The sequence below is a fragment of the Rhinatrema bivittatum genome, chromosome 3 (genome assembly GCF_901001135.1).
Source record: "Rhinatrema bivittatum chromosome 3, aRhiBiv1.1, whole genome shotgun sequence".
Taxonomy (NCBI): domain Eukaryota; kingdom Metazoa; phylum Chordata; class Amphibia; order Gymnophiona; family Rhinatrematidae; genus Rhinatrema; species Rhinatrema bivittatum.
This window is the reverse complement of record NC_042617.1, coordinates 291,687,085-291,714,388: the sequence shown is the minus strand read 5'-3', so window position 1 is coordinate 291,714,388 and position 27,304 is coordinate 291,687,085. Positions and strand designations below refer to the sequence as shown.

The window sequence follows — 27,304 nt, the reverse complement described above, 5'->3', positions numbered from 1 at the left end:
CAACTTTCAGTGATACAGATTCCTTTGTGAACGAGGAACTAAAATGTAACTTCTAAGGCAGGACCATAAATGATATCTGTGTTTACAATCCTTAAGTTACAAAGAGATTGATATTCAAAATATTTATATGGGTAACTTTGGGAGTTACTCGAATGGATCTTTATTTTTAAAAATTTATAAAATTCAATAAGGGTTGGTTGCAGAGATCTTGAAATACGTGTTCTGGATGGTATTGAGAATGTGAGGCTTTCTTGGACTCAGATTTGTTATTGTAAACTCTCTGGTTGTGAGACAGGGTTGAAGGTGGTCCAGGAGCGCAGTGAAACTTTAGCTGGAGAGTGATGTTATTCAGTGCTTTCCAGCTAAAGATGGGGTGACCCAAATTTACCTGGATAACTTTATCCAAATGTATTCAGTGGCATGTATACCCGAATAAGTGCTGCTGAATCGACACTTATCTGGCTATACATGCCACTGAATGTATCTGGATATATTGTACTTGAAGACTGGAGGGTTGCCAATGTAACCCCAATATTTAAAAAGGGATCCAGTGGTGATCCGGGAAACTACAGACCAATTAGCCTGACTTCAGTGCCGAGAAAAGTAGTGGAAACTATTCTAAAGATTAAAATCACAGAACATATAAATAGATATGGATTCATGGAACACAGCCTGCATGGATTTACCCAAAGGAAGTCATCTGTCACAAATCTGCTACATTTTTATGAAGGGGTTAATAAACATGTGGATAAAGGTGAACCAGTAGATGTAGTGTATTTGGATTTTCAGAAGGTGTTTGACAAAGTCTCTCTTGAGAGGCTTCTAAGAAAATTAAAAAGTTATGGGATAGGAGGAGATGTACTTTTATGAATTGCAAACTGGTTAAAAGACAGGAAACAGAGAGTAGGATTAAATGGTCAGTTTTCTCAGTGGAAAAAGGTAAACAGTGGAGTGCCTCAGGGATCTGTACTTGGACCGATGCTTTTCAATATATATATAAATGATCTGGAAAGGAATACATTGAGTGAAGTGTTCAAGTTTGCAGATGACACAAAATTATTCAGAGTAGTTCAGTCACAAGCGGATTGTGATAAATTGCAGGAGGGCCTTGTGAGACTGGAAGATTGGGAGTCCAAATAGCAGATGAAATTTAATGTGGACAAGTGCAAAGTGTTGCATATAGGGAAAAATAAACCATGCTGTAGTTACACAATGTTAGGTTTCATGTTGGAGTTACCACCCAAGAAAAAGATATAGGCATCATGGTGGACAATACATTTAAATCATTTGCTCAGTGTGCTGCAGTGGTCAAAAAAGTAAACAGAATGTTAGGAATTATTAGGAAGGGAATGATGAATATAATGGACAATGTCATATTCCTTCTTATCGTTCCATGGCAAGACCGCACCTGTGTGCAATTCTAGTTGCCACATCTCAAAAAAGATATTGATGCACTGGATAAAGTATAGAGAAGGGCGACCAAAATGATAAAGGGCATGGAACAGCTCCCCTATGAAGAAAGGCTGAAGAGGTTAGGGCTGTTCAGCTTGGAGAAAAGACGGCTGAGGTGGGATATGATGGAGGTCTATAAAATCATGAGAGGACTAGAACAGGTAAATGTGAATCAGTTATTTACTCTTTCAGATAATAGAAAGACTAGGGGGCAATCCATGAAGTTAGCAAGTAGCTCAAATTTAAACCAATCAGAGAAAATTATTTTTTATCCAATGCACAATTAAGCTATGGAATTCATTGCCAGAGGCTGTGGTTAAGGCAGTTAGTATAGTTGAGTTTTAAAAAGTTTGGATAAGTTCCTGGAGGAAAGTCCATAGATAGCTATTAATCAAATTGACTTAGGGAATAACCACTGCTTATTACTGGAATTAGTAGCATGAGATCTAATTAATGTTTGGTTACTTGCCAGATACTTGTAACCTGGATTGGCCACTGTTGTAAACAGGATGCTAGGCTTGATGGATCCTTGGTCTGACCCAATATGTAACTTCTTATATTATTATGAATATCTGGGCAAACTTAACCAGATAAAGTTATCCTGTTAATTTTGCTGCTCACCACATCATTAAATATTTCTGTCTTGGGGTTAAAGTGTTCTTCTCGTTTACTTATTTACTTGTTATTGCATCCCTTTTCCTCCAAGGACAAGCAAGATGGTAGTCCTCACACATGGGGTGGCATCATCAGATGGAGCTCAATGTGGAAACCTTATATCAAAGTTTCTAGAAACTTTGACTAGGCACATTGAGCATGCCCAGCATGCCCTATGCCATGCGTGCAGGCGGGATCCCTCTTCAGTCTTGTTTTTTCTGCGGAGCTGTGAGCCTCACGGTTTTATTGAGCTCTAAAATCTTGGCTTTTTGCTTTATGGAAAACTTCATTTTTTTGTGTTTTTTTTCGCATCGAGGGAAGCCTAAGAAGAATCAGCACTGATCCCCATTGATGTACAGTGCTGGGCATGGGGATGCACTGGCTTTTGTCATGATGCCCCTGAAGCGACCCTGTGGCAAGGAGTGCCTACCCTCCTTTGATGCCTGGGATCCGCAACGGTCTCCACTGGTCCTGGTGCCAGTCGCAGATCCCCCTCACGGGTCCAAGGAAGATATGGCTACCCCTCCTTCCTCCCAGTTGGTTTTGGCATCAGCAACATTCAAGGAGGAGCTGGAGTGTCAAGTCCAGCTGATGGTAGAGCGGGCACTGTAGGGTTTCGGTCCTGTGGCACTGACGGTACTGGAACTAGTGCTGCCTGTCTTCATACTGCTTCTGGAGAAACTCAATATTCTCATTGGTGCGTTAGTGACCCAGCTAGCATTGGTTCCCAGCAGGGCACCGAAGCCTCCCCCTTCTGATACGGTGGTTGTCACCGGTTCCTCCAAGGAGGAAGCTTCGTCGAGGCCAGCGGAGATGCCGAGACCTGTATTTCCCCATCCATTTCCATCCTGCACCTCTGGATGTAGGCCGAGCACATAGGGCCCATTGCCTGTGGCATACAGTGAGGATGAGCTGTGACCCCCTGGGGGATGATCAGAGCTGTGACCCCCTGGGGGATGATCAGATGGAGTCCTCCGAGGATTCGGATGGTCTCCCATCAGACCCTTCTCCTCCAGATGAGCAAAGGAAGTTTTATCCTGAGGACTTAAGCTTTACAGGTTTTGTGAGGGTGATGGCGAAGGCCATCCCTTTCCAGCTTTTGCCTGAGAAGGATGTCAGGAACAAAATGCTTGTGGAGCCTCTGTTATGCTCTCCTCCTCCAGAGGGAAGGAGTTAGCAATCTGTTATCGCTCACCCCGCCAAGAGGGTGGAGGTAGCAATCTGTTCTGCTTTCCTCTTGAAAGGGGGAGGAGTTTGCAATCTGTCATGATCTGCTCCTCCAGAAGGGAGGAGTTAGCTATCTATAGTGCTTACCCTGCCAGGAGGGCGGAGTTAGTAATCTGTTAGCAAACTGATGTTAGATGCTCCTGTAAGGGAAGAAGGTAGCGGTCTGCTATGGGTCAACTCCCCAGGGAAGAGGAGTTGGCAATCTGTTCAATGATACTCTTCTGAGGAGAGGAGCTAACAATAGATATATTGTACTTCGCTACTGAGATAGCAATCTATCATGCCTCTGCTACGGAGTAGTAATCTCTTATATATAGGCTGCTGGCAAGTCCCATAGAAAGAGGAGTTAGCTATCTATATAATACTTCCGTAAGCGGTGTTAGTGGTCTGTAGTGGTTGGCTCCCACAGAGTGATAGTAGTGTAAGGAATGACCACTTGGAGGAAATGGTGAATCCCTGGGCCAATGGCAGATGACACGCCCCCATGAGGAGATCCTGAGAGGTACCACCGGTTAGGCTAGAATATGAAATAAACACAAATAGTTCTTTATTAGGCTGGAAGCTAGCCCACCAGTGGTGGCAGAAGTGAGTCGATGTGTCCGGCAGGGCTGAAGTCCTTCTGATGCTGGAATATAATCTCTGGGTTGCTGAGCTGTAGAGAGAGACTAGAAGTAGTGAGTAGATAGGGTATACTGGATACAAGATGGTACACTCACAATAGTAGATGTCTGCAATGGTCTCTATGCCACAGAGAGTCTTCAGTATATTTAGGAGCAGGAGCCGTAGGCGAGCACTGGTTCCAATAAACAGTCTGTAATAAGAACTCACAATAGCTGTATATGAAGTGGCTTTTAGAGTAGAAGAGAGTCTGTAAAGGATTCTAGGAACATGGCTCCTCGTGGAGCGAGTACCTGTTCCTATCTGCAATCTTGCCAGTATAACTCACGATCTCCATACCTGTGATAACATCTTGGACGGAAGGGAGTCTTCAGAGCTATAGGAATGTAGGCCCTCGTGGAGCGAGTACCGATTCCTATTTACAGTAGAACTCACTGTGTTCACGTCTGCGATCGCTTCCAGGCAATGGAATATTAGGAATTATTAAGAAGGGAAAGGTTAATAAAACAGAAAATGTCATAATGCCTCTATATCACTCCATGGTGAGACCACACCTTGAATACTGTGTACAATTCTGGACACCGCATCTCAAAAAAGATGTAGTTGCGATAGAGAAGGTACAGAGAAGGGCAACCAAAATGATAAAGGGGATGGAACAACTCCCCTATGAAGAAAGGCTGAAGAGGTTAGGGCTGTTCAGCTTGGAGAAGAGACGGCTGATGGGGGATGTGAGAGAGTCTTTAAAATCATGAGAGGTCTTGAATGAGTAGATGTGAATCAGTTATTTACACTTTCGGATAATAGAAGGACTAGGGGGCACTCCATGAAGTTAGCAAGTATCACATTTAAGGCTAATCGGAGAAAATTCTTTTTCATTCAATGCACAATTAAGCTCTGGAATTTGTTGCCAGAGGATGTGGTTAGTGCAGTTAGTGTAGCTGTTTTTAAAAAAAGTTTGGATAAGTTCTTGGAGAAGTCCATTAACTGCTATTAATCAAGTTGACCTAGGGAATGGCCTCTACTATTACTGGCATCAGTAGCATGAGATCATCTTGGTGTTTGGGTACTTGCCAGGTTTTTGTGGCCTGGTTTGGCCTCTGTTGGAAACAGGATGCTGGGCTTGATGGACCCAGCATGGACCCAGCATGGCAATTTCTTATGTTTTTATGTTCTTATGACTGAAGTGGAGGAGGTTTTCCATGTGGTGTGTGCAGAAAGCCATAGATCTGTTCTCCTGCCCCCCACAAAAACTGCTTGATTACTTTCTGCACCTATCAGAGGCTGGCTTAAAAACCAACTCTGTCGGGGTTCATCTTAGTGCAGTTGGTGCATATCACCACGGTGTAGATGGTGCACCCATTTCTGTACAGTCCATAGTTGTACATTTCATCCGGGTCATGCTTCAATTGAAGCCTTCCCTGAGGCCTCCCGCTGTGTCTTGGGACTTCAGTGTAGTGTTAGCTCAGCTGATGAAAGCTCCTTTTGAGTTGCTGCTCACCTGTGTCTGAAGTACCTGACCTGAAAGGTCATATTTCTGTTGGCGATCACATCAACGTGCAAGGTCAGCGAGCTCCAGACTTTCATGACTTATCAACCTTATACTAAGTTTTAAAACAACAGGGTGGTCTTGCGTACACACCCTAAGTTCCTGCCTAAGGTGATGATGGAGTTCCATCTTAACCAGTCATTCGTCTTGCCAATATTCTTTCCCAGACCCCATTTGCACCAAGGCAAACAAGCACTGCACAGTTTGGACTGCAGGTGAGCCTTAGCCTTCTGCCTGGAACAGATAGGAGCCCATAGGCAGTCCACACAACTTTTTGTTTCTTTTGATATGAATAAGTTGGGCATGGGCATTGCCATTGCCAAACAAACACTATCCAATTGGCTAGCAGATTGCATCATCTTCTGCTATGCCCAGGTGGGATTGCATCTTGGGGGTTATATCAAGCTCATTCTGTCAGAGCCATGGCAGCATTGATGGTCCACTTGTGAACAGTTCCCATGGAGGAGATCTGCAAGGCTGCGAGGTGGAGTTCTCTCCACACATTCACATCTCATTACTGTCTGGATAGGGATGGCCGACACGACAATAGGTTCAGCCAGTCTGTCCTCCGGAACCTGTTTGAGGTGTAGATCCCAACTCTCCCAACTTAGGGCCCGTCTTTTGGGTTCAGGCTGTCTCCCTCACTGTTACCAACAGCACCAGTGGTATTGTGCTCGTTGGCACCTGGTTGGGTGCCTGTAGCTAGGGATTCACACATGTGGAGGACTACCATCCTGCTTGTCCTCAGAGAAAACAGATTTGCTTACCTGTAACAGGTGTTCTCTGAGGACAGCAGGATGATGGTCCTCATGAAACTCGCCTACCACCTCGCAGAGTCACGTTTTTCCAAATTTTCTATCTTATTATAATTCTATGTTACGAGTTTGAAGAGGGACCCTGCATGGATGTGGGGTATAAGGCATGCTGGGTAGAGATATGCATTCGTTTTTATCGAAATGGAATTTGACATCGAAATGGTGTATTTTGTCTTTTTTTCAGGAATCCTGAAACACCCTTCCCCCCCTGAAATTTCATGGAAATTGGTATTTCATTTTACTGTGCACTGATGGGACTTACTGAGCAGTAATTCCTGTTATTGCATACTGTGCAGTAATTCCCGTTAGTGCACAGTAACTCTGTATTATGGCACACTAACAACTGTTAGTGCACAGTAATTCCTGTTAGTGTATACTGCGTACTAATGAGCACGAATTTAGATGCTTGTGTGCCTAGATAGGCCCTCAACTGGGTGTGAATGTGGACGCTTGTGTGCCCAGAAAGGCACCTAACTAATCACAAATCAATCTTTGCTGCTCAGGGTGCCAATATAGGTGCTCTGTTGCCCGCCTATTTTTCGTTCTGTGCAGTAATTCTCGTTAGTATGCAGTAACTCAGTATTACGGCACACTAACAATTGTTAGTGCGCAGTAATTCCTGTTAGTGCATACTGCGCAGTAATGAGCACGAATTTAGATGCATGTGCACTTAGAAAAGCACTCACCTGGGCACGAATCTGGACGCTCGTGCGCACAGAAAGACACCTAACTAATCACAAATCAGTCTTTGCCACTTGGGGAGCCAATATAGGTACTCTGCTGCCTGCCTATTTTTCATATTGTACAGTAATTCTCGTTAGTGCACAGTAACTCTGTATTACAGTGCACTAATATCTGTTATTTGTCATTCAAGGGAGCAGTTTATTGGCAACAGGTATGAATCTGTATTTCCATTGGCTGTCTTCTTGTTAGTTATTTCTGTTGCCAAGGATCCCACTGAGGTGGTGTTTATTGGGGGATGGGTGGCATGAGCGTCCAGATGGGTGATTACCTAAGTGCCTTTCTGTGTGCCTGATTGTCCACATTTGTGCCCGACTGAGCACTTATATCTGGCTGCAACCGAGCGGCCAAATAGGTGACCAGCGGAGCGCCTATATCGGCGCCCTGAGCAGCAGAGATCTATGATTAGTTAGGCGCCTTTCAGAGTGCACAAGGGTCCAGATTTGTGTCCAGTTGAGCTCCTAGCTAGCTGCAATTCATTTCCATAATTTATTTATTTTTTTTACATCCTGTGAAAGCGCCAACTCCTGTTTTGCCACGGGTCTTAATCAGCCTCTAAATTCATTAGTGCGCACTAATTCCTAGTTGGCACACACTATTGGGAGTTAGTGCGCACTAAAGAACACTAATGAGCATGCTCAATTTAGTGCACACTACCTTTGTTAGTACGCGTTAAGTCCTAGTTAGCATGCACTAACATCCAGTGTTCCGGTGCACTAATTCCGAAATTGAAAAACAATAAAATAAGACTGTCCTGACCCATTCTACCCATGAAATGGACCCGAAAACAAAACGAAAAAAAAAACCTGCTGCATATCCCTAATGCTGGGCATGCTCAGTGTGCCTAGTCAAAGATGTTGCAGGGGCATTTCTAGAAACTTTGACATAAGTTTTCTGCATCAGGCTCCATCTGATGATGTAACCTCATGTTTGAGGACTAACTTCCTGCTGTCCTCGGAGAACACCTGCTACAGGTAAGCAACTCTGTTTTATTTATGCTCTATGTTTCTCTCTCTGCCTATTTTCTCACCTCTTTCCTTTTTTCTTGTTTTCTTCTTGGGACCATCTTTAACTGGTTCTCTTGATTGTTTTTTTTGTTTTGTTTTTTTAATTTGTCTCCTTCTTGTCTTGACCTGAAGTAAAGTTATCAGCTGGAATTGTCCCAACTTCTGTCCCAACCATCTTCAGCCATGCAGCAAGCCAACCACAGCAGACATTCACTTCTCTGGCCATGCAGGCTACACCACAGGTAGGTGGGAATGAAAGGCACATTCTCTGTGTGTATGTGTAGATATAGATATATATATATATTTTTTTAATGAATTAAAAGAATAATCAAGTAGTTAGGAAATAATGTTTTATTAAACAAATGGATATTTCAGGATGCAAGCTGTCAGGACTACTAAGGTTCCTTCCCCAGGCATTGCCCTTTTGTTTTCAAAACAGTAAACTTGAAGAGTAGTCATCAAGAATCTTCATTCCTATATCCACAGCTCTTGTCTTGGTATTAGTTGAAGAAAAAGACCTTTGTTGTCCTTTTGGCATGTAGCTTGGGGAGGGTAAAATTATGTTTTACCCACAGAACTGGGCTTTTTAAAAACTGCCCCTCCCCTCCCCCCCCCCCCCCGATATGTGGGTAAACTTATGTGTGCATATGCTGTTTGCATGTAAATTTATCCAGATGTAGCAGGGGCATTTCTGGGGGTGGAGTTAGGGAGGGTTTTTGAAAATGTAAATGTGTGCTTGGCAATTTTCGGGGAAACGTTTCCGCATACTAAGTAGCAGATGTGAGTGTTGTGTGTATGGGTAGATTTGGTGCAAAGAAGAAATTAATACTTACCTGATAATTTTGTTTTCCTTAATGTAGACTGATGGATTCAGGACCAGTGGGTTATGCACCTATTCCAGCAGATGGAGACAGAGCAAACTGATATCACAGTATATATACCCCTGCTGTGACATCAGCCTGCCAGTATTCTCTTCAAAAGCCATATGTGGATAGATTAACAAAAACTTGATTAAAAACAGACAACCATTACTGTACTCAACCAACAGGAAACATTGAACTCACGCAAAAAATGTATGAACCCCAATCTAGGGACTGAATGAACACTTACCAGTAATCCCCTGGAACACGTAACCACACAGGAGGAGCATTAACACAATCATTCAGCAGCCAAGGGTGGAAAGCTGAATCCATGTGTCTACATTAAGGAAAATGAAATTATCAGGTAAGTAGTAATTTCTCCTTTACTAGCATGTAGACAGATGGATTCAGAACCAGTGGGATTTACCCAAGCTACTCCCGAATAGGAAGGGAGGCTCTCCACGGCCCAGTCAAAATTGCAATTGCAAAGGCTGCATCCTCCTGGGCCTGCACGTCCAGATGATAATACCTGGAAAAGGTGTGTAAGGAGAATCATGTTGCAGCTCAGCAGATATCGACAGAAGACGACATGTCTCTTGACATCCAAGGGCTGCAACAGGCGATATTCCTCCGCATCTCTTTCCCTATCCAGAGATGGCAAGGAAATAGACTGATTCAAGTAAAAATCTGAGACCACTTTAGGCAAGAAGGAAGGAAAAGTATGCAGCTGGTTCGTGCCTGGAGTCACCAAAAGGAACAGCTCCCGGCAAGACAAGGCCTACAGCTCGGAAATTAGATGTGCAGAACATATCGCCACCAGAAACACCGTTTTTAAGATCAGTAACCACAATGAAAGGCTACGCAGCGGTCGAAATATATGACCCGCCAAGAAATCCAACATCAGATTAAGACTCCACAAAGGAACCAGTAACCACAAGGAAGGACAAAGATGTTTCACTCCCCTCAAGAAACGGGCCACATCAGGATGAGACAACAAGGATTCGCCATTCACATGGCCTCTGAAACAGGCAAGAGCCGCTACCTGTACCTTTAAGTAATTAAGGGCCAACCCTTTATTCAACCCATCCTACAAAAACTTTAAAATGAGTGGGATCCTAACTGAATGAGGAAGTACTCCTTGATCTTCACACCAAGCCTCAAACACTCGCCAAATCCGCACATAGTTCTAAGGAAGCGGAGAACTTTCATGCTCCTAGCAAGGTGGCAATCACCGCAGAAGAATATTCACGCTTCAAAAAGTGAGCCCTCTCAAGGGCCATACCATAAGACAAAACCAAGTCTGATCTTTGTGAAGGACAGGTCCCTGCTGCAACAGATTCCTGTGTGCCAGAAGACGGAAGGGGGAGGCTACCAGGAGTCTTTGCAGATATGCATACCATGGTCTCCTGGGCCAATCCAGTGCCACCAAGACCACCATCCCCCCTGTGGCTTTCAACTCTCCGAACTATTCTGCCCAATATGGACTACAGGGGAAAGGTCTACAGCAACTTGTCCTTCGGCCAGACCTTCACAAGAACATCAGTGCCCAAGGACTTCGGATCTCTCCTGCGTCTGAAGATTCGAGGAACCTTTGCATTGTGAGAGGTCTAGAAACAGAAGGCCCCAGCGATTCACTAGCAGCTGAAATGCCTGTTCTACAATATTCATTCTCCTGCTGAGAAAGTCTGCTCTTACATTGTTCTTTCCTGCAATGTGCGAAGCCGAAATCTCCTGAAGATGGATTTCCACCCATTCCATTAGCTGATCTATCTCCTGCGACACTTGCTGGCTCTTGGTTCCTTACTGTTGATTGATGTAAGCCACTGTCGTCGCATTGGCCGACATGTTCTGGACCACTCAACCCTGCAGTCTGACTTTGAATTGCAAACATGTCAGCTGGACTAACCTGGCCTCTGGTCAATTGATGTTCCAGAGAGACTCTTCTGGACTTCAGTGCCCTTGCACTGTTAGTTCCTGACAGTGAGCTCCACAACCATGGATACTCACATTTGCTGTGAGTACTAGCCAATCTGGAGAAATTAGGGAAACTCCTCTGAGATTTTTCATTCGTAGCCACCACTGTAGCTGGGAGGATACTTCCATCGGCAGATGAAGCCAGACCAAGTAATCTTGAGACTGTGGATTCTACCAAGACAGCAAGGAATGTTGGAGAGGACACATATGTGCTCTTACCCACGGTACCACTTCCAGGATCGCCCCATTAAACCAGTTACTTGTAGATACAACCACATGGTCGGGCAAATAGCATCCATCAACAGACGCAGCTGCGCCACCAACTTCTGAATATGAATGTCCCTCAGGAAAACCTTGCATCCCAAAACCATGAATCGTAGAAAACATTGGTGCTCTAGTTGGATGGGAATATGTAGATAGGCCTCTGTTACGATCTCTCCCGCGGTCGGAACCGTGGGAGGTATCTCATCTTTCCTCTCCTGCCATTTTCGCAGCCAGAGGCCACTGCCGATGCCGGGGGCTTCCCTGCGGCAGGAGCCACCGACCTTCTCCTCTTCTCCGGCCAGGAGGCCATCCCGGGGCTCCTCGTCATGGCCTGAAGGCTGCCGTGGATGTTTCAGGGTGGCTGGAGCTGCTACCAGCCCTCTTTCACGGCAGGAAGCCGCCTCCACATCGAGATCCGCTCCTGCGCCTGCATAGCGTCTGTGTCGTCAGCAGCAAGGATGCCGCTCTCCAGGGTCCTGCAGTCCACCTTCTTAGGCGCAGGGCCGCACCTCCTCTTCTCTTTTAAAGGGCTCAGGGCGGGAAACCCTGAGCCAGCCTCTCTGACGATGTCACCTAAGGGAGGCTATTTAAAAGTTAGCAGCACTACCGAATCCACCTCCTTTCCTGAACCTGGTGATTCTCCATCTCCTGTGATACCCGCGCTGCAGATTCCAGACGGAATCCATCATCTGGGACCTTTCTCCTCTGGGCTGAGGTTCTCTGCCCGCTTCTCGGGCTTTACCCATCGCCTGCTGTACAATAAAGACTTGCTTTACTCTGTCTCTGTTTCTGCGGGAGCCAGCCTATCGTAGCAAGTCCCCACAGGGCCCCGCCCTGTGGGAGGAGCCATCTCTTGTTGCGACTAGGGTCCACCACTTAAGTCAAATTACAACAGACACAACAGCCTCGGATAGATCCAGAGAGATAAGAAATTCCCCTGACTGTATGGCCATTATCACTGAGTGTAAAGTTTCCATGCAAAAATGAGTCACCCGCAAATGACGATTGACCCCTTTGAGACCTAGGATGAGACGAAAGGAACCCTCCTGCTTGGGCACAATGAAATAAATGGAATATTGACCTGTATTTTCTTGAGACGTGGGCACTAGAACCACAGCCCTCAGATTGAGGGGCCTTGACAACGTACACTCCACCACCTGCTTCTTGTGTGGGGAGTGGCAGGGAGACATCATGAACACATCCCGAGGAACACTGTGAAATTCCAGCGCATATCCTTCTCGTATCACTTCCAGGACCCACTGATCCGTTGTGATTTCAAACCACCTCTGATAAAAGAGAGAGAGTTGACCTCCTAATTTCTGTTTTCGGGGGTAGGTCAGCACATATTCATTGAGATGCTCAGGAGGTCCCACTACCCAAGTCCGCGCCCCATCTGGGCTGTCTGGGACGAAGGAGTGAGACCTACTGAAAGGCCAAGGCCTCTGAAAGGACGCTTCTCTATAGGGATGAAAATGCTTGGATCCCCTGCACAACGTCTCATGGTAAATGAGTGCGGCGTCTGCTTCTTGTTCTCCTGCAAACGAGGAACTGGGGATTCACCCCTCTTACTGGCCAATTTCTCCAGCTTGCTTCCAAACAAGAGCGAGCCTTCCCAGGGCAATTTCATAAGGTTAGCCATAGAGGTTGCATCAGCCAACCAATTTCTCAGCCATAACTGATGCCTAGCCACTATTATCGAAGTCACCCATCTGGCAGAGGTGTGAACCAAATCGCAACCTGCATAAGCCAAAAAGGCAGCTACTGGTTCCATAACTGCTGTGGAATTCACTCCAGAGTCATCGACCTCTTGAGAGAAAAGTAAACAAGAGCGAGCCACCAGGGAACAAGAAGCTATCTAAGTCATTGCCACCACTTCACATACTTGTTTAAGGATGGTCTTAATCCTCCTTTCGTGTACATCTTTCAAGGCCACTCCTCTCTCTACTAGGATAGTCGTTCGCTTGGAGACTGCACAGATCAGCACATCCACTTTCGGAAAACGCTCTCTCACCACTGGATCCAAAGGGTACAGGTCTTCCAAACCTCAACCCCCTTTGAAATTATAACATAAGAACACGCCATACTGGGTCAGACCACGGGTCCATCAAGCCCAGCATCCTGTTTCCAACAGTGGTCAATCCAGGCTACAAGTACCTGGCAAGTACCCAAAAACCAAGTATATCCCATGCTACTGATGGTAGTAATAGCAGTGGCTATTTTCTAAGTCAACTTAATTAATAGCAGATAATGGACTTCTCCTCCAAGAACCTATCCAAACCTTTTTTAAACACAGCTACACCAACTGCACTAACCAAATCCCCCGGCAACAAATTGCAGAGATTAATTGTGCGTTGAGTGAAAAAGAACTTTCTCCAATTAGTTTTAAATGTGCTACATGCTAACTTCATGGAGTGCCCCCTAGTCGTTCTAGACCTTTCATGATTTTAAACACCTTTATCATATCCCCCCTCAGCCATCTCCTCTCCAAGCTGAACAGTCCTAACCTCTTTAGTCTTTCCTCGTAGGGGAGCTGTTCCATCCCCTTTATTAATTTGGGCTTAAAAGGGCTCCCCACTCAAGATCAATCAATTCTTGAATGGCCTCCACAACAGGGAAAAAACAAAAGGCTTTATGGAAAGAAACCAAAATGGGATTTTTCTTTGGCTCAGACATGGAGTCCACCCCAAGATCTCTCAGCATCTTCAAAGTCTGGGAAATCAGCTCATCTCTGTGAAAGAACCGCAACATCGTTCTATACGGTTCTAGTCCCGGAGGAATTTCCCCATCTTCCAGAGAATTAGGATCGGCCTTGTCATCCATGCCATCTGGATCCTTATCGGGAAGGCCTACTGCTGATCTAGGAGTACTTTGGCATTTAACAGCAGTACCGTGCTGTGGCTTTTTCCTGGTGGGATTGGACTGGGTTGAGGACTGCACCTGAAGAAAAGATTTCAATCCTTGAAAAAAATTCTACCCAAGAAAAGGCAGAAGGATCTATGCCAAAACCAGAAGGCACTTGTGCTATGGTCACTGAGCTACCATCCCCAGCTGATGAACCAGTTAAGGGAGTTCCAATCTCAGTCGTCCCTCCTGACACATCTTTACCCAGAATCTCATCAGGCTGGGAAGAACCAGGCTTAGTGAAATCAGAGGAAAATAATTCTCCATGAGCCTCTAAACAATGCTGGCACAAGTTAGAGGGCACGCCAGGCTGAGACGCTCGACTATGACAGGCAGCGCACAGGGCAAGACGCTTAGGTTTCTTAGCTATAGGCGCCATTTATTTTTATTTTTATGTTTTTTTAATACATTTAAAAAATTTAGGCATCCAAAATTTAGGCGTCCTAAAACTAGGTGCCTCAAGGCTAGGCATCTGAACCTAAGCGTACAACAATGTATGCCTAAAATGTAGGCACAGGATAAGCGTGCATCTAAACTGGGTGCCAATGCTCAACTAAGCGTCCAAAACCTGGATGCACAACTAGACGCCCAGGCTGAATCGATGTCCTGTAGAGGGCAGCTGAACGTGCAGGCAAAATTGTGTGAAAAAGCCGTTGCGGCCTACCAAGCAGCACACAGTGAAAAGCCTCGGAGCGGGCCTTGCCAAAAGAGACTGCTTAACCTGCCAGGCTGCCCCTGTCCTTAAACCTTCCTCGGAGTGGGACGACCGTCGGAACGGTGTGCCGAGCACGGAGACCGGGGAAGGGGAAGCCCTTAAACAAACCCTCCTTCTCTGTCTCTGTAATTTTGTAATTTTTTTTTTTAATTTACCTGAGCTCAGCCCTTCCTGGCTGAGTACAGAGACGGTCTCCAGCTGCAGGGGGAGAGGGCATAATCCGTCACCGGCATGTTCGGCTTTCTTTCAGCTGTACAATCAGCTAAGTTCACACCGGCTGAAAAACCAGCTACTGGACCAAGGACTCATCGGAGGGACCACAGAAATCACCTCAGGAATTCTCAGCTGAGGGAGTGACCATTTGGTATCACCACAGGGAGAGCAGGGCGAACAACTTTCCTTTTATTTCTCCTTCTAAAACCTGAAGCAATCCCCAGTAGGGATATGCACGTCCACCATCTGCTGGAGACAGAGAATACTGGCAGGCTGATGTCACTGCAGGAGTATATATACTATGACAGTTTGCTCCGTCTCCGTAGAGGTGCATAACCCACTAGCTCTGAATCTATCTGTCTAAATGTTAGGAAAGCAGACTTATGTGTATGGGTCCACTTTGGGAATCATGCATGCTTTTGCTGACATTTTTGTGCAGGATGCTTCAAAATTACCCCTCCCAAGAGAACAGTTTTAAAGCCATTTCTGTAGGTAAATGGTGATTTACCTGGATCAACTAACTTGGCTGAAAATTGTACTCCACCCCACTATTCTCTCCCTCCCCAGTTAAAAATGCAACATCTTGCACTGCATGCGTACTTTTAGCTGGAATAAGGGCAGCGTTCCTGAGAATGGGTTTAGGCAAACAGTGCGCAGAGATTTGATTTTCAGATCTGCATGTGTTGTTTTCCTGCACATTTTTTGCCCGCCTCAGTTGTAGAAGCAAAGCCTGCGGGCACCTGCGTAGTTTTCCCTTCGAAAATTGCCCACGAGGCCTGGTCTCTGCAACTTACCTGGGACGATTGTCGTACAGCTTTTCGCTTGATCCCCTTTTCCCACCTCGGTTCTCTTCAGGGCTTTAATGCATTCGCCGGCAGGGGGGCTGCACTCGGTTAACCGCTCAGTGAAGAACAAACCACCCCCCCCCAACTCTCTTTCTGCAGGTCTTGACTCAGGAAAACCTGGCCACGGTGCTGGCAGGTGTGGTAGCTCCTGCTGGGGCGGTCACTCAGCCGTTCCTCGTCCCCATCAGCGTGGCAGGGCAGCAGGGACTGGCCATGTGGACCTTCCCCACGGCGACGGTGGCTGCACTGCCGGGATTGACCGCCGCCCCTTCCACTGCCGGAGTTTTCAAACTCTCTTTAGCCAATTTGCAAGGTAAAACCTCCCACGTCTCCTTCTGACATCACTGCCACAGCGGAGTTATTTTACAACCTGTTGAAAGTCAGTCCATTGTGTGAAATATCCTTAGTAGAGATTTAAAAAAACCTAATCTGTGTTTTCTTTTTGCTGTCCAAAATCCCAGGTTATGACTATCATTGTTAGACAGTTTCATTGTTTGTGTCCTGAAATGCATTTGCCTTCAAGGGGGATTCTTTGCAGGCTGTGATAATTTTTATTAAATGCAGAAATGTAAAATAAGACTGCAGTTAAAGACCACCAGGCCCGTTTAGTCTGCCGGTTTATCCTTTCCTGGGGCAGCCTAAGAATGATTGAAAGTCGTGTTGTACAAGAGCTTTTGAGAATAAACAGAAAAGTTGGATTGCACTTCTACGGTTTATATTTCCAGGAATTTATTTAAACTGGGAAAAGTTTAAACAAACAAGTCAAGGTGCGAAGATTAAGTAGCAATAACATCAGTTTTCAAAGAATATAGGTGCTTAACTTTGGGAGATAGGCTCCTAAATTAGCCCCTTTGAAAATTTACTAGGGCTGAGTGACTAAATTTAGGATCCTAGTTTCACTAAATTTAGGACCCTAAATAGTGGGTGGCTACAGGGCCAGAATTAGGGTAGAGAAAAAAAACATTAGGGGATATTCAAAGATATCCGGTTAAGGAAGTTAGCTGGATAAGACTTACCTGGTTAATTTACAAGGGATATTCTGCAGCACAGCTATGCTGCAGAATATCCCCATAAAAATGTCTAGTTAGCTGGTTAAGTCTTATCCAGCTAATTTTAGACCTGCTGTTGATCAGGTCTAACTTATTCGGCTATCATAAGTGGCAAAGTCTGAATACATACCCAGCTAAGGCCTAGATTTGCAAAGCTGCGCTATTGCTATAACACACATTAAACAGCGTTTATCAGACGATGTGGACATATTCCAGTGATATTGCATGATTTTTAGACCCCCAAATATGCCCTTGTTGCAATTAGCTGCTTTGCATGCAGTTTTAACAAGTGCAAAGTGATTCACTTAGAGGTAGATTTTAAAATTGTTGCTCGCGCAAAACGGCCACACACTCGCTTACGCGGGCCACACGCGAGCAACGCAAATTTTAAGAATCCGCAAAGTATGTGTGTACATATCCATGTGCGCGTTAAGAATAAGGGGATGGAAAAGGGGCGGGGCATGGGCATTCCGGGGCGGGGTTAAGACTTATGCACGCAACTCTGAATTTTAAAAAAAGCTGACCATGGCGCACGTCTGCGTGTTATCCGCGTAACTTTGCTGCGGGTTCTGATGAGGAGCAAGTCTGTAGATCTCGGGTTTTAGGGCTTTCAGCACAGCCTGAAGGTTTGGGGTAAAGTGGGGGGCTTACAGGATGAAGAACCAGAGGGGTCTTGAAGACCTCAATGTCAATTGGACAAACTGGTGGACTAATTGGAAAAACAGTTTTTCCCCTCGCGCGAGAATGTTTTAAAATCTGCCTGCCTACACGCGTAAAGGCCGCTAAAGCTTTAGCGGAAATACACGCCTCTTAAGATTACGTGTTCACATACACGCGGCAGTGGGATTTTAAATGACACGCGTGTACTTGTACGCGCAATATAAAATTGCAGCGCATCTCCACTTTTGCACTGATACACACATTTATGGGCACATGCGTGTTCCTTTTAAAATTAGCCAATTAGGGAAGAGTAACCCAAATTATAGCTACACAATGCAAGGTTCCATATTAGAAGTCACCATTTAGGAAAAAGATCTAGGTGTCATCATTGATAATAAGTTGAAATCTTCTGCTCAGAGTGCAGCAGCAGCAGCCAAGAAAGCAAATAGAATACTAGGGATTATTAGGAAAGGAATGGAAAATAAAACAGAGAATATCATAATGCCTCTGTATCGATCCATGGTGCAACTTCATCTTGAGTGTTGTGTGCAGTTCTGGTTGTTATGGTTTTGAGGTGTTTGAGTGGATTCTTGGGTGCTATGGAGATGACCACACCCATGGGAGGAGCCCCGTGAGGAACCACAGTACTAGGCTTGACTCGAGACACACAAACACACAGCTCGATACTGTAAGGCCGCGGTAGAAACAGTGCGGCAGTGTCAGGCGCACCCTTCCTCCCCGCACGCACAGTTCTCTTCACTTAGCGCCCGATACTCTCTTCTAATTGCATGCAAATGCATGCCGCGGCTGCGAAGCCTTAGGCAAGCGTTAGGACCGCGCAACCCATTTTACTGTATAGAGCGCCTATACAGTATCCTGGGTTCGCGGGCCTAACGCTTCACGGCCGCGCTGGTATCTGTTATTTCAAATGTCATTTCAAATGACATTTGAAATGACAGGTACCAGATGTTCCCCGATGCTCAGCAAACTTTCCCCCAGCCCCTGCTTACCTGCCCTGGCCCCGTCCGGTCTCCGGTCCAGCCCGTCTGGTCTCCGGTGCAGCCCGTCCGGTGTCCTGCAACCCCGTCCGGTCCCCTCCTCCCGAAGCAAAAAAAAAAAAAACGAAAAAGTAGCAAGGCTCGGGCCTGCTACGGTAGTCCCTTCTCCCTTCTCCTCTCCGTGCAATTCTCCTCCGTGCGATCCTCCCCTCCGTCCCTTCTCCCCTCTCCTCTCCGTGCGATTTCAGCGCTCAAGGCAGTCACATGCCGTGACTGCCTTGAGCGCTGAAATCGCACGGCCATTCATCCAGGCAGAGGGAGCCGGCCTGCCTGGATGAATGCACGGCAGTGAAGGAATGGCCGTGCGATTTCAGCGCTCAAGGCAATGAGCGCTGAAATCGCACGGCCATTCATCCAGGCAGAGGGAGCCTCTGCCTGGATGAATGCACGGCCCCCGCCGGAATGGATGCCCGTGCGATTTCGGTAGTCACGTGACACAGCGCTCAAGGCAGTCACGGCATGTGACTGCCTTGAGTGCTGAAATCGCACGGCCATTCCTTCACTGCCGTGCATTCATCCAGGCAGAGGGAGCCGGAGGCCGTTTTCGCCGCTGGCTCCCTCTGCCCGGATCCCACCGCCCGTCTGAGACTATCGCGCGTCCACCCGCCCCCGCCGCCGCTGCTTGGAACTGGCGCCCACCCGCCCGCGGCCTAGATTTTACACGCGACCACTCGCTCCCCGGCTCCCGCCGCCGCCGCCCGCCTGGACCCACGCGGCCCTCCGACAGGTATTTAAAATTTTTTATTTTTTTTTCTGACAGGTTTTTATGTGTCCCACAGCATTACATTTTCTCGATCATCTCTGTATCGCTTTTTTTTTTATTGTGTTTTATTGTGTTTCAGTATTTTAAGTGGTGTCGATGGGTTTGCTACAAGACTCACAGTCCTAACACCTACTAGGGGGAGGCAGTAAACTAACACGTTAAGGCCGCGGCAAAACAGCGGGTTACTAAGGAGATAATATCAGCGCCCGTTACAGTATCGGAGGGGAATAGCTAATTCCTTCATTATACAGCTAATTCGTTCATTTACACATCATCTACATGCTGGGTGCGGAAAGGGTTATGTGTCTATTTTAGGAAGCGCTAAGGACGCGTGAAACTGGAGACTGTATCGCTGGATGGCCTTACTCGTCTGTATTGTGCGCTCCCAGCACGTTACAGACGGGAAATCTTCAACCGCACGTTACTGTATCGACCTGACAGAGATTTGTCTTTTATTATACAGCTGAGGTATACCACCAGAGGTGGCAGTAGTGAGGTGATCCAGAAGTAGCAATCCAGGGACCCTCGGCAGAGGGGCCCCGTCTCACAGAGATAGTATAGGGAGATCCGGATGCAGGTTCCCAGTGCAGTAGAGCTATAGATGAGACAGACTGAGAATGTTAGATTACTCACTAAGTTGGTAGCTGTATAGATGGTGATCCCAGCAGGCAGAAGTAGTTGAATACAGGCACCGAGCCAGGGAGAACAGGCCCTCGAGGAGCGAGTACCTGATCCCAGGTAGGCACCTGAAAGAAAGCAAAGGGCCCCCGAGGAGCGGGTACCCAGGTTAGAGAAATACCCCGAAGGGCAGAGAGAGCTTCCAGCGGCAGCAAGGAAGCGGCAGAGTAGCTGAGACCGGAGGCTTTCCGTCCATTCACAATCCTTGCTAACTCGATTAGCTAACAAACAAGGGCAGGCTAAATACCCGGATGGCGTGACGTCACTCAAGGGGGACTCCCCCGGGGTTCCCGCCATGACGTGGATAAAGACATGGGTGGCGTGCGCACGCGCACCCTAGGAGAGACATGACGTGAGGCTTTGCCATTGCCGTTCCGGGGACGCCGGAGAGAGCGGCATGCAGATGCGGCAGTAGCCATCTTCCCAAGAGTAGCGGGGAGAGCAGAGAGAAAGGTGAGGCACAAAGGTTGAAGCCATCTGAGACTGATGGACGCAACAATACCCCCCTTCAAAGGGCCCCATCTAGATCTCCTACCTGGTCTTGGTTTCTGAGGATGCGTTCTATGGTATTGCTGAAGTATCTCTTTATCCATGATATTAGCCAAAGGTTCCCAAGAGTTTTCTTCAGGTCCGTAACCCTCCCATGACAGGAGGTATTCCCATGCTCTGCCTCTCTTTCTCACATCAAGGATGGCATCTACCTTGTACTCGATGTCTTCTGCATCAATAGATGTAGGTTCAGGTGTCTTGGTGGAAAACTCGCTAAAGACTAGCAGTTGCAGAAGCAAAACATGGAATGCATTATGAATCTTCATCGCTGATGGAAATTTCAGACTGTACGTGAGAGTACCCAGTCGTCGGAGAATGGGAAAGGGTCCAACAAAGCGTGGAGCAAAATGAGCTGATGGTAGCTTGAGTCTTAGATGTTTTGTTGACAGCCAGACTTTGTCACCAGGCTGGAATTCAGCCTTGCTGTGGTGAGCATCATAGCCTTTCTTTGCTTTTTGTCCTGCTTTTTGGAGCATCTCTTTAGTCTTACTCCAAGTTAGTTGGATATCTTTAGCAGTAGATTGAGCTGCCGGGGATGACACTGAAAGTGGAAGTGGTAAGGATGGTAATGGTAGTTGTCCGTAGACCACTTCAAATGGTGTAGATTCAGTTGATGTTGCTGGATGAGAGTTGATGGCGAATTCAGCCAAGGGCAACAGTTCTGCCCAGTCATTTTGACGTCAACCAACGTAGGCTCAAATGAACTGTTTGAGTGTCCTATTCATTCTCTCAGTTTGCCCGTTCGACTGAGGATGGTATGCAGAGGTGAAGTTGAGAGAGATATCAAACTTTTTACACAAAGCTTTCCAGAACTTTGCTGTAAATTGAGCTCCTCTGTCAGAGACGATGTGCTTTGGCATGCCGTGTAGGCGAAAGATGTGAGTGATGAAATGTTTTGCAAGCTCCATGGCTGAGGGCAAGCCAGGGAGAGCCACGAAATGAGCCATCTTCGAAAAATGATCCACTGTAACCCAGATGGTATTGTTATCTCCAGAAAGTGGTAAGTCTACCACAAAGTCTGTAGCAATGTGAGTCCAGGGCTCATCTGGTACTGGCAAGGGATGAAGCAAGCCCCACGGACGTCCAGACAGAGGTTTCTGTCTGGGACAATTGGAACAAGAAGCAACATAAGAGAACTTGTCTTCCTTCATGGTGGGCCACCAGTAGTACTTCTGTAGTTTAGCCAGAGTTTTTCGTTGACCAGGATGTCCAGCCATTTTCGAATCATGAGCCCATGCTAACAGTTTTTTCCTTAGGTTACCAGGTACAATGGTCTTGCCCGTAGATACCGGATGTGTAGCTGACAGGATAACTCTCTTCGGGTCGATGATATGCTAGGGTTCATCAGGTACGTCCTCAGAGAGAAATGAGCGAGATAGGGCATCTGCGCTGATGTTCTTATCTCCAGGGTGGTATTTCAGCACAAAGTCAAATCTGTTAAAAAACAGGGACCATCTCGCCTGCCTATGGTTTAGGCATTGAGCGTGACGGAGGTACTCCAGATTTTTGTGATCCATGAAAACAGTGATCTGATGTTGTGCACCTTCACGCCAGTGGTGCCAATCTTCGAGCGCCATCTTTATTGCCAGTAGTTCGTTATCCCCAATGCCGTAGTTCTTCTCCGCTGGTGAGAAGCGTCGGGAGAAAAAAGAACATGGATGCAAGATCTTAGAGTCACTAGACTGGCTTAGCATGGCCCCTACACCTACATCCGAGGCATCGACCTCTACGATGAAGGGCCGGGTTGGATCCGGATGTCGGAGGCATGGCTTACTCGAGAAGGCGTCTTTCAGTTTCTGAAATGCTGTCACAGCTTCTGTAGACCAATTGGCGACGTTGGCACCTTTCTTAGTCATTGCTGTTAGCGGAACAGTTAGTGAAGAGTAATTCTTGATGAATGTTTTGTAGTAGTTGGTAAATCCCAGAAATCATCTAAGAGCCTTTAGACCAGTGGGTTGTGTCCATTTTTTAATGCTCTCAAGCTTCTGTGGGTCCATCTGGAAACCTTTGTTTGAAACAATGTACCCTAAGAAAGGCACTGATTCCTTGTGGAATTTGCATTTAGACAACTTGGCGTATAGGCGATTCTTGCAGAGTCTTAGCAGCACTCTTTTGACATCTTCCAGATGGGTATTCAGGTCCTGGGAAAATATCAAGATGTCGTCTAAGTACACAACGACACATTTGTAGAGTAGATCATGCAGAATGTCATTCATCATGTTTTGGAAGACAGCCGGGACATTGCACAGGCCGAAGGGCATCACCAGGTATTCAAAGTGCCCATCCCGGGTATTAAAAGCCGTCTTCCATTCATCGCCAGAACGGATGCGAACTAAGTTATATTAGAGAATATTTTGGCTCCCTGTAGTCTATCGAATAGCTCCGAGATGAGTGGTAAGGGATAGCGGTCTTTCACAGTGATCTCGTTTAGACTTCTGTAGTCAATGCATGGACGTAATGTTCCGTCCTTCTTCCCCACAAAGAAGAAGTCTGCACCGGCAGGAGACTTGGAGGGTCTTATGAAGCCTTTCTGAAGATTCTCCTGTATGTACTCAGACATAGCTTTATTTTCTACTATGGAGAGAGGGTAAACCCTTCCTTTGGGTGGTTCTGTGTTAGGCTTCAAATTGATGGCACAGTTGTAGGATCTGTGTGGAGGTAGTATGTCTGCGGCTTCTTTGGAAAATACATCTTGAAAAGATGCATATTGAGACAGCAACCCAGGCATCAATGGGGTAGTTGGCATGCAGGGTATTGGAGAGACCTCCATCAGACATTTACCATGGCAATCTGGACCCCAACGTGAAAGCTCCAGAGTGGCCCAGTGAATTGAGACATATGCTTCTGCAGTCACGGTAGCCCCAGTACTAAAGGGTGCATGGCCTTCTCTAGCACAAAGAAGGAAATAGTCTTTGTATGAAGAGCACCAGTACGTAAGTTCACTGGTTCGGTGAGCAGGGTTACTTCACCCGGTAAGGGCTCCCCATGAATAGAAGATAGGAGTAGCGAAGACGTCATGGTAGTGGTGGGGATCCGCAAGTGTTCCACTAGATGCTTCAAAATGAAATTGCCTCCTGCCCTAGAGTCCACTAAGGCAAGAGTCTGGTATTCTAAAGGTCCGCAGATTAAGGATACAGGAAGAGAGAGTGGAGGAGAGGGTGCAGTTAGACCTAAGAAGAATCCTCCCACAGGACTTAGGTCTGCAAGTTCCCCAGACATATAGGGCATGTTTGTACAGCATGACCAGCTTGTCCACAATACATGCATAGTCCCAACCTCTTTCGGACTTGTCTCTCTTTAGAAGTCAAATGACTGCGGCCTAATTTCATTGGTTCTTCTTCACCAGCAACAGGCCCTTGGAGTGTCGGCCTGGGTACAGACTTGGCACAAATCTCTCCCTGAAGTGGTCTTCTGGGATTCTTGACCTCTTGAACTTTATCGCGAAGTCGGCAATCAATCCTTGTTGCCAACTTCATTAATTCAGCCAAGGTCTCAGGCATCTCGCGAGCTGCCAACTCGTCTTTCAACCGGGAGTTCAGTCCTTCAAAGAAGAGGGTCTTCAGGCATTTAGGGTCCCAATGTAATTCTGACACCAACATCTTGAATTCTAAGTCTGGTAAAGGTTTATTTCCTTGCTTCAGGTGAACCAACGTAGATCCTGCAGTCGTGTACCGGGCAGCTTGGAGAACTGATGGCTGAGCGGAGATATTATAAAGGTCTATGAAAAATGAGTGATGTAGAATGAGTAAACATGAATCAGTTGTTTACTCTTTCAAAAATTACAAAGACTAAATGACACCCAATAAAGTTATTAAGTTGTACACTAATAAGAGATTTTTTTTTTTACTCAGCACATAATTAAGGTCTGGAATTCATTTCCAGAGGAAGTGGTGAAAAATGTTAGTGTAGCTGCGTTTAAAAATGGTTTAGTCAAGATCCTGAAGGAAAAGTCCATAAACCATTATTAAGGTGCAGCTGCAGAAATCCAGATCTTGCCCTTGAGATAAGCAGCATAGAATCTATCCACCCCTTGGACCTAGTATGGCAAGTCTTATGTTCTTATGAATTTTGCAAATGAATGCAAAGTATCTAATGCACAATTAATTCTATGCAAATAAAATAACACGGCTGACTTAGAAAAAAGCACACACTCTTCACAAACCCCTCCCCTTTGTCAGAAACTCTTCCCTGTCAGCCCAACAAATTATCCCCTCTTCAAACCGTCCCCTGGTGTTGTGCCTTGTGGCCGCAGATGGCCGCAATCCCCTACCTGACTTGCGGCATCAGGGCCGCCGCGGCAATGTCAGGGAGGGCACCAGAACCCTGCCCTGGTCATCCCCGCTCCTCGGCACTGACCCCTGTGGTGGCTGCCGGCAGGGGAGGCGCTCCAGGCCTTCCCTCGCGGCATCTGGCTGTTCTGCTCTGCACCCGGGACCCAAGATGGCCGCCATTCCCCTAGGTGCGAAGCTGCGCCCCCTTTCAGGATTTAAAGGGACCTCATCCTCCAAATTGACTTCACCTGTGCCTAGTAGGCTAGGCACAGGGAAGTATAAAAGCCGACTTCCTCCGCTCACTCCTTGACTTGGCAACATTGTTGTTCGAGTCTGCTTGCTTTGGTGAGTCCTTCGGTTCCTCGAGTTCCTGATTCCTGGTTCCTGCGTCTTCTTGGTGATTCCTCGGTGTGTGACTTCAGACTGGCTAACGGTGATTCTTCGGGTGTGACCTCAGACTGGTAAGCGACGACCCTCTGGTACTCGACCTCAGACTTCTTCCGGACCATCGTCTCCAAGGGCCCACCTAAGTCCCAGCGGCCTGGGTCCCCCCGGGAGGAGCCCGTAGGGCTCCTCCCGGGGGGACCGTAGGGCGGCTGGGACCGTAGGGTGGCTGGGACCGTAGGGCGGCTGTTGAGAGAATGAAGAGTCATAACGTCGGAGTTGAGCCAACTGGATCTTCGCCACTGGAAGGCCGCGGTCCCCCCGGGAGGAGCCTGTAGGGACCCGGGCCGCTAGGACTTAGGTGGAATTTTGAGAGGTCGAGGAGTCGTGAGGTCGGTGCAAAGGCCAACTGGATCTTTGCCACTTTGGCCTTTGCACCGACCTCACGACTCCTCGACCTCTCAAAATTTCACCTAAGTCCTAGCAGCCCGGGTCCCTACAGGCTCCTCCCGGGGGGACCGCGGGCTTCCAGTGGCGAAGATCCAGTTGGCTCAACTCCGACGTTATGACTCTTCGCTCTCTAAACAGCCGTCTCAGTCTTCAGTGCCGAGGGTCAGCCAGTTCCATCTTTTGTTCCGCCTCGCCACCCGACGGGGGAACCTAAGGAGCCACCTCCTAAGGTAATACCATCCTCCCGTCGGTCCAAGGTTTCACGATCTCTCCTGATCCTAACACTTGGCATCTGCTCCACCCAGTCCTCCCCTTCCTAAAATACACATAATACTTGGTGCCTAATTCCCCCTTTCTCCCTCCTCCCTCTCATTACATAAAAAAGGCCTGGTGGTCTAGGGGGACCCCCTGCAGACCTACCCACCTCTGGGCTCCCCCCTACCTAAAAGAAGGGTCGTTGGTAATATAGGGTTGGACCGGTGCTCCTCCTAGCTCCGGGCCAGTTGACGCCATCTTCGAAAATGGCATCGTCCGACCTTTGCCCCATCACATGAGAACAGAAGGCAGGCTGATGACAGAGGCAACATTTTTCTCTTGGGTAGGTTCAGTGGCGGTTGAAGTTAGAAGAGCCATGGTTATTTCCACCAGCCGACGCACACTCAGCCCTCTCTCCTCATGACTGGACCCAAGCCTGACGGTGATCTACAAGCAGCAGCAGCGTTAGTAGTGAAAATCAGCCCAGGGCCTGTGAGACCAGTGCAAGCTCACACGTCCTGCAGCAGCTCCGATCCACTCCTCATTCAGGGCTTCCTGCTACCACAGAAACTCCTTTGAGTGGGGCCACTGCCTTATACTACTAATGCTGCTGCTTCTTGTGCCTGAGGAACGTTGTTATGTGAGCCACTTGTGACTCCATTTGGGATCCTGACCCACAGTTTCAGAAGCCCAGCAATAGAGCATTCTTCAGTGTCTGAAATTCAGACCCCATTGCCTCATCTCTAATTATTAGTCAATAGTGCTACTTATAGAAAAAGTATTGGCTCTTATGTTCAGCCACCAAACTGATGTGGACAATAACTTGTTCTCCTTTCAGTATCTTTCACATGAAAGAGCTCCACCTAATATATTAACATAACATAGTAAAATGCTGTATGACAACATTAAAAGACTAATTGACCCATCCAATCTGCCCAGCTATTCTCACTCACACTGAAAGGGTTTATCCAATTGCTAGCTGGAAAAGCGAGGCTGCTTGTAGGATATCTCTCCTTATCCAGGTCAGTTTTTGTTTGCTTCTTCATTTGTTCTCTAGCATCCAGGGTAGATGAGCATATAAAATCCTTTACTTAATCCAGCACCCAGCGCCCCTGATGGGAGTTCCATGGCATCACGTAGCCAATGAAAGAAATCATACTAATTATACAGTAGAATTCTAGCTAATTCACATATCCTGTGAAAAGGCAAGCCCCAAAACATTCACACAGGAAAACGTTGATTTTTTTTTCCAACCACACAATCAGTATTATCATTGTTGCAATAGATTTCACCCTGAGATCCACCATCTTGCCCTGATACAGGTAGCAAACAGGAATAACGTATAAAGGTCCATA

The 27,304-nt window shown here is 46.9% G+C and overlaps 1 protein-coding gene across 1 annotated transcript in view; it reads left to right on the top strand.

Annotated features, from left to right (window-relative positions):
• Window positions 1-27,304, top strand: part of POU6F1 (POU class 6 homeobox 1) — a 199,786-nt gene that overhangs the window by 102,950 nt on the left and 69,532 nt on the right. The window contains 2 exon segments of the mRNA XM_029594952.1: window positions 8,193-8,302; window positions 15,932-16,145. Of these exon segments, the coding sequence (XP_029450812.1) occupies window positions 8,193-8,302; window positions 15,932-16,145 (324 nt within the window).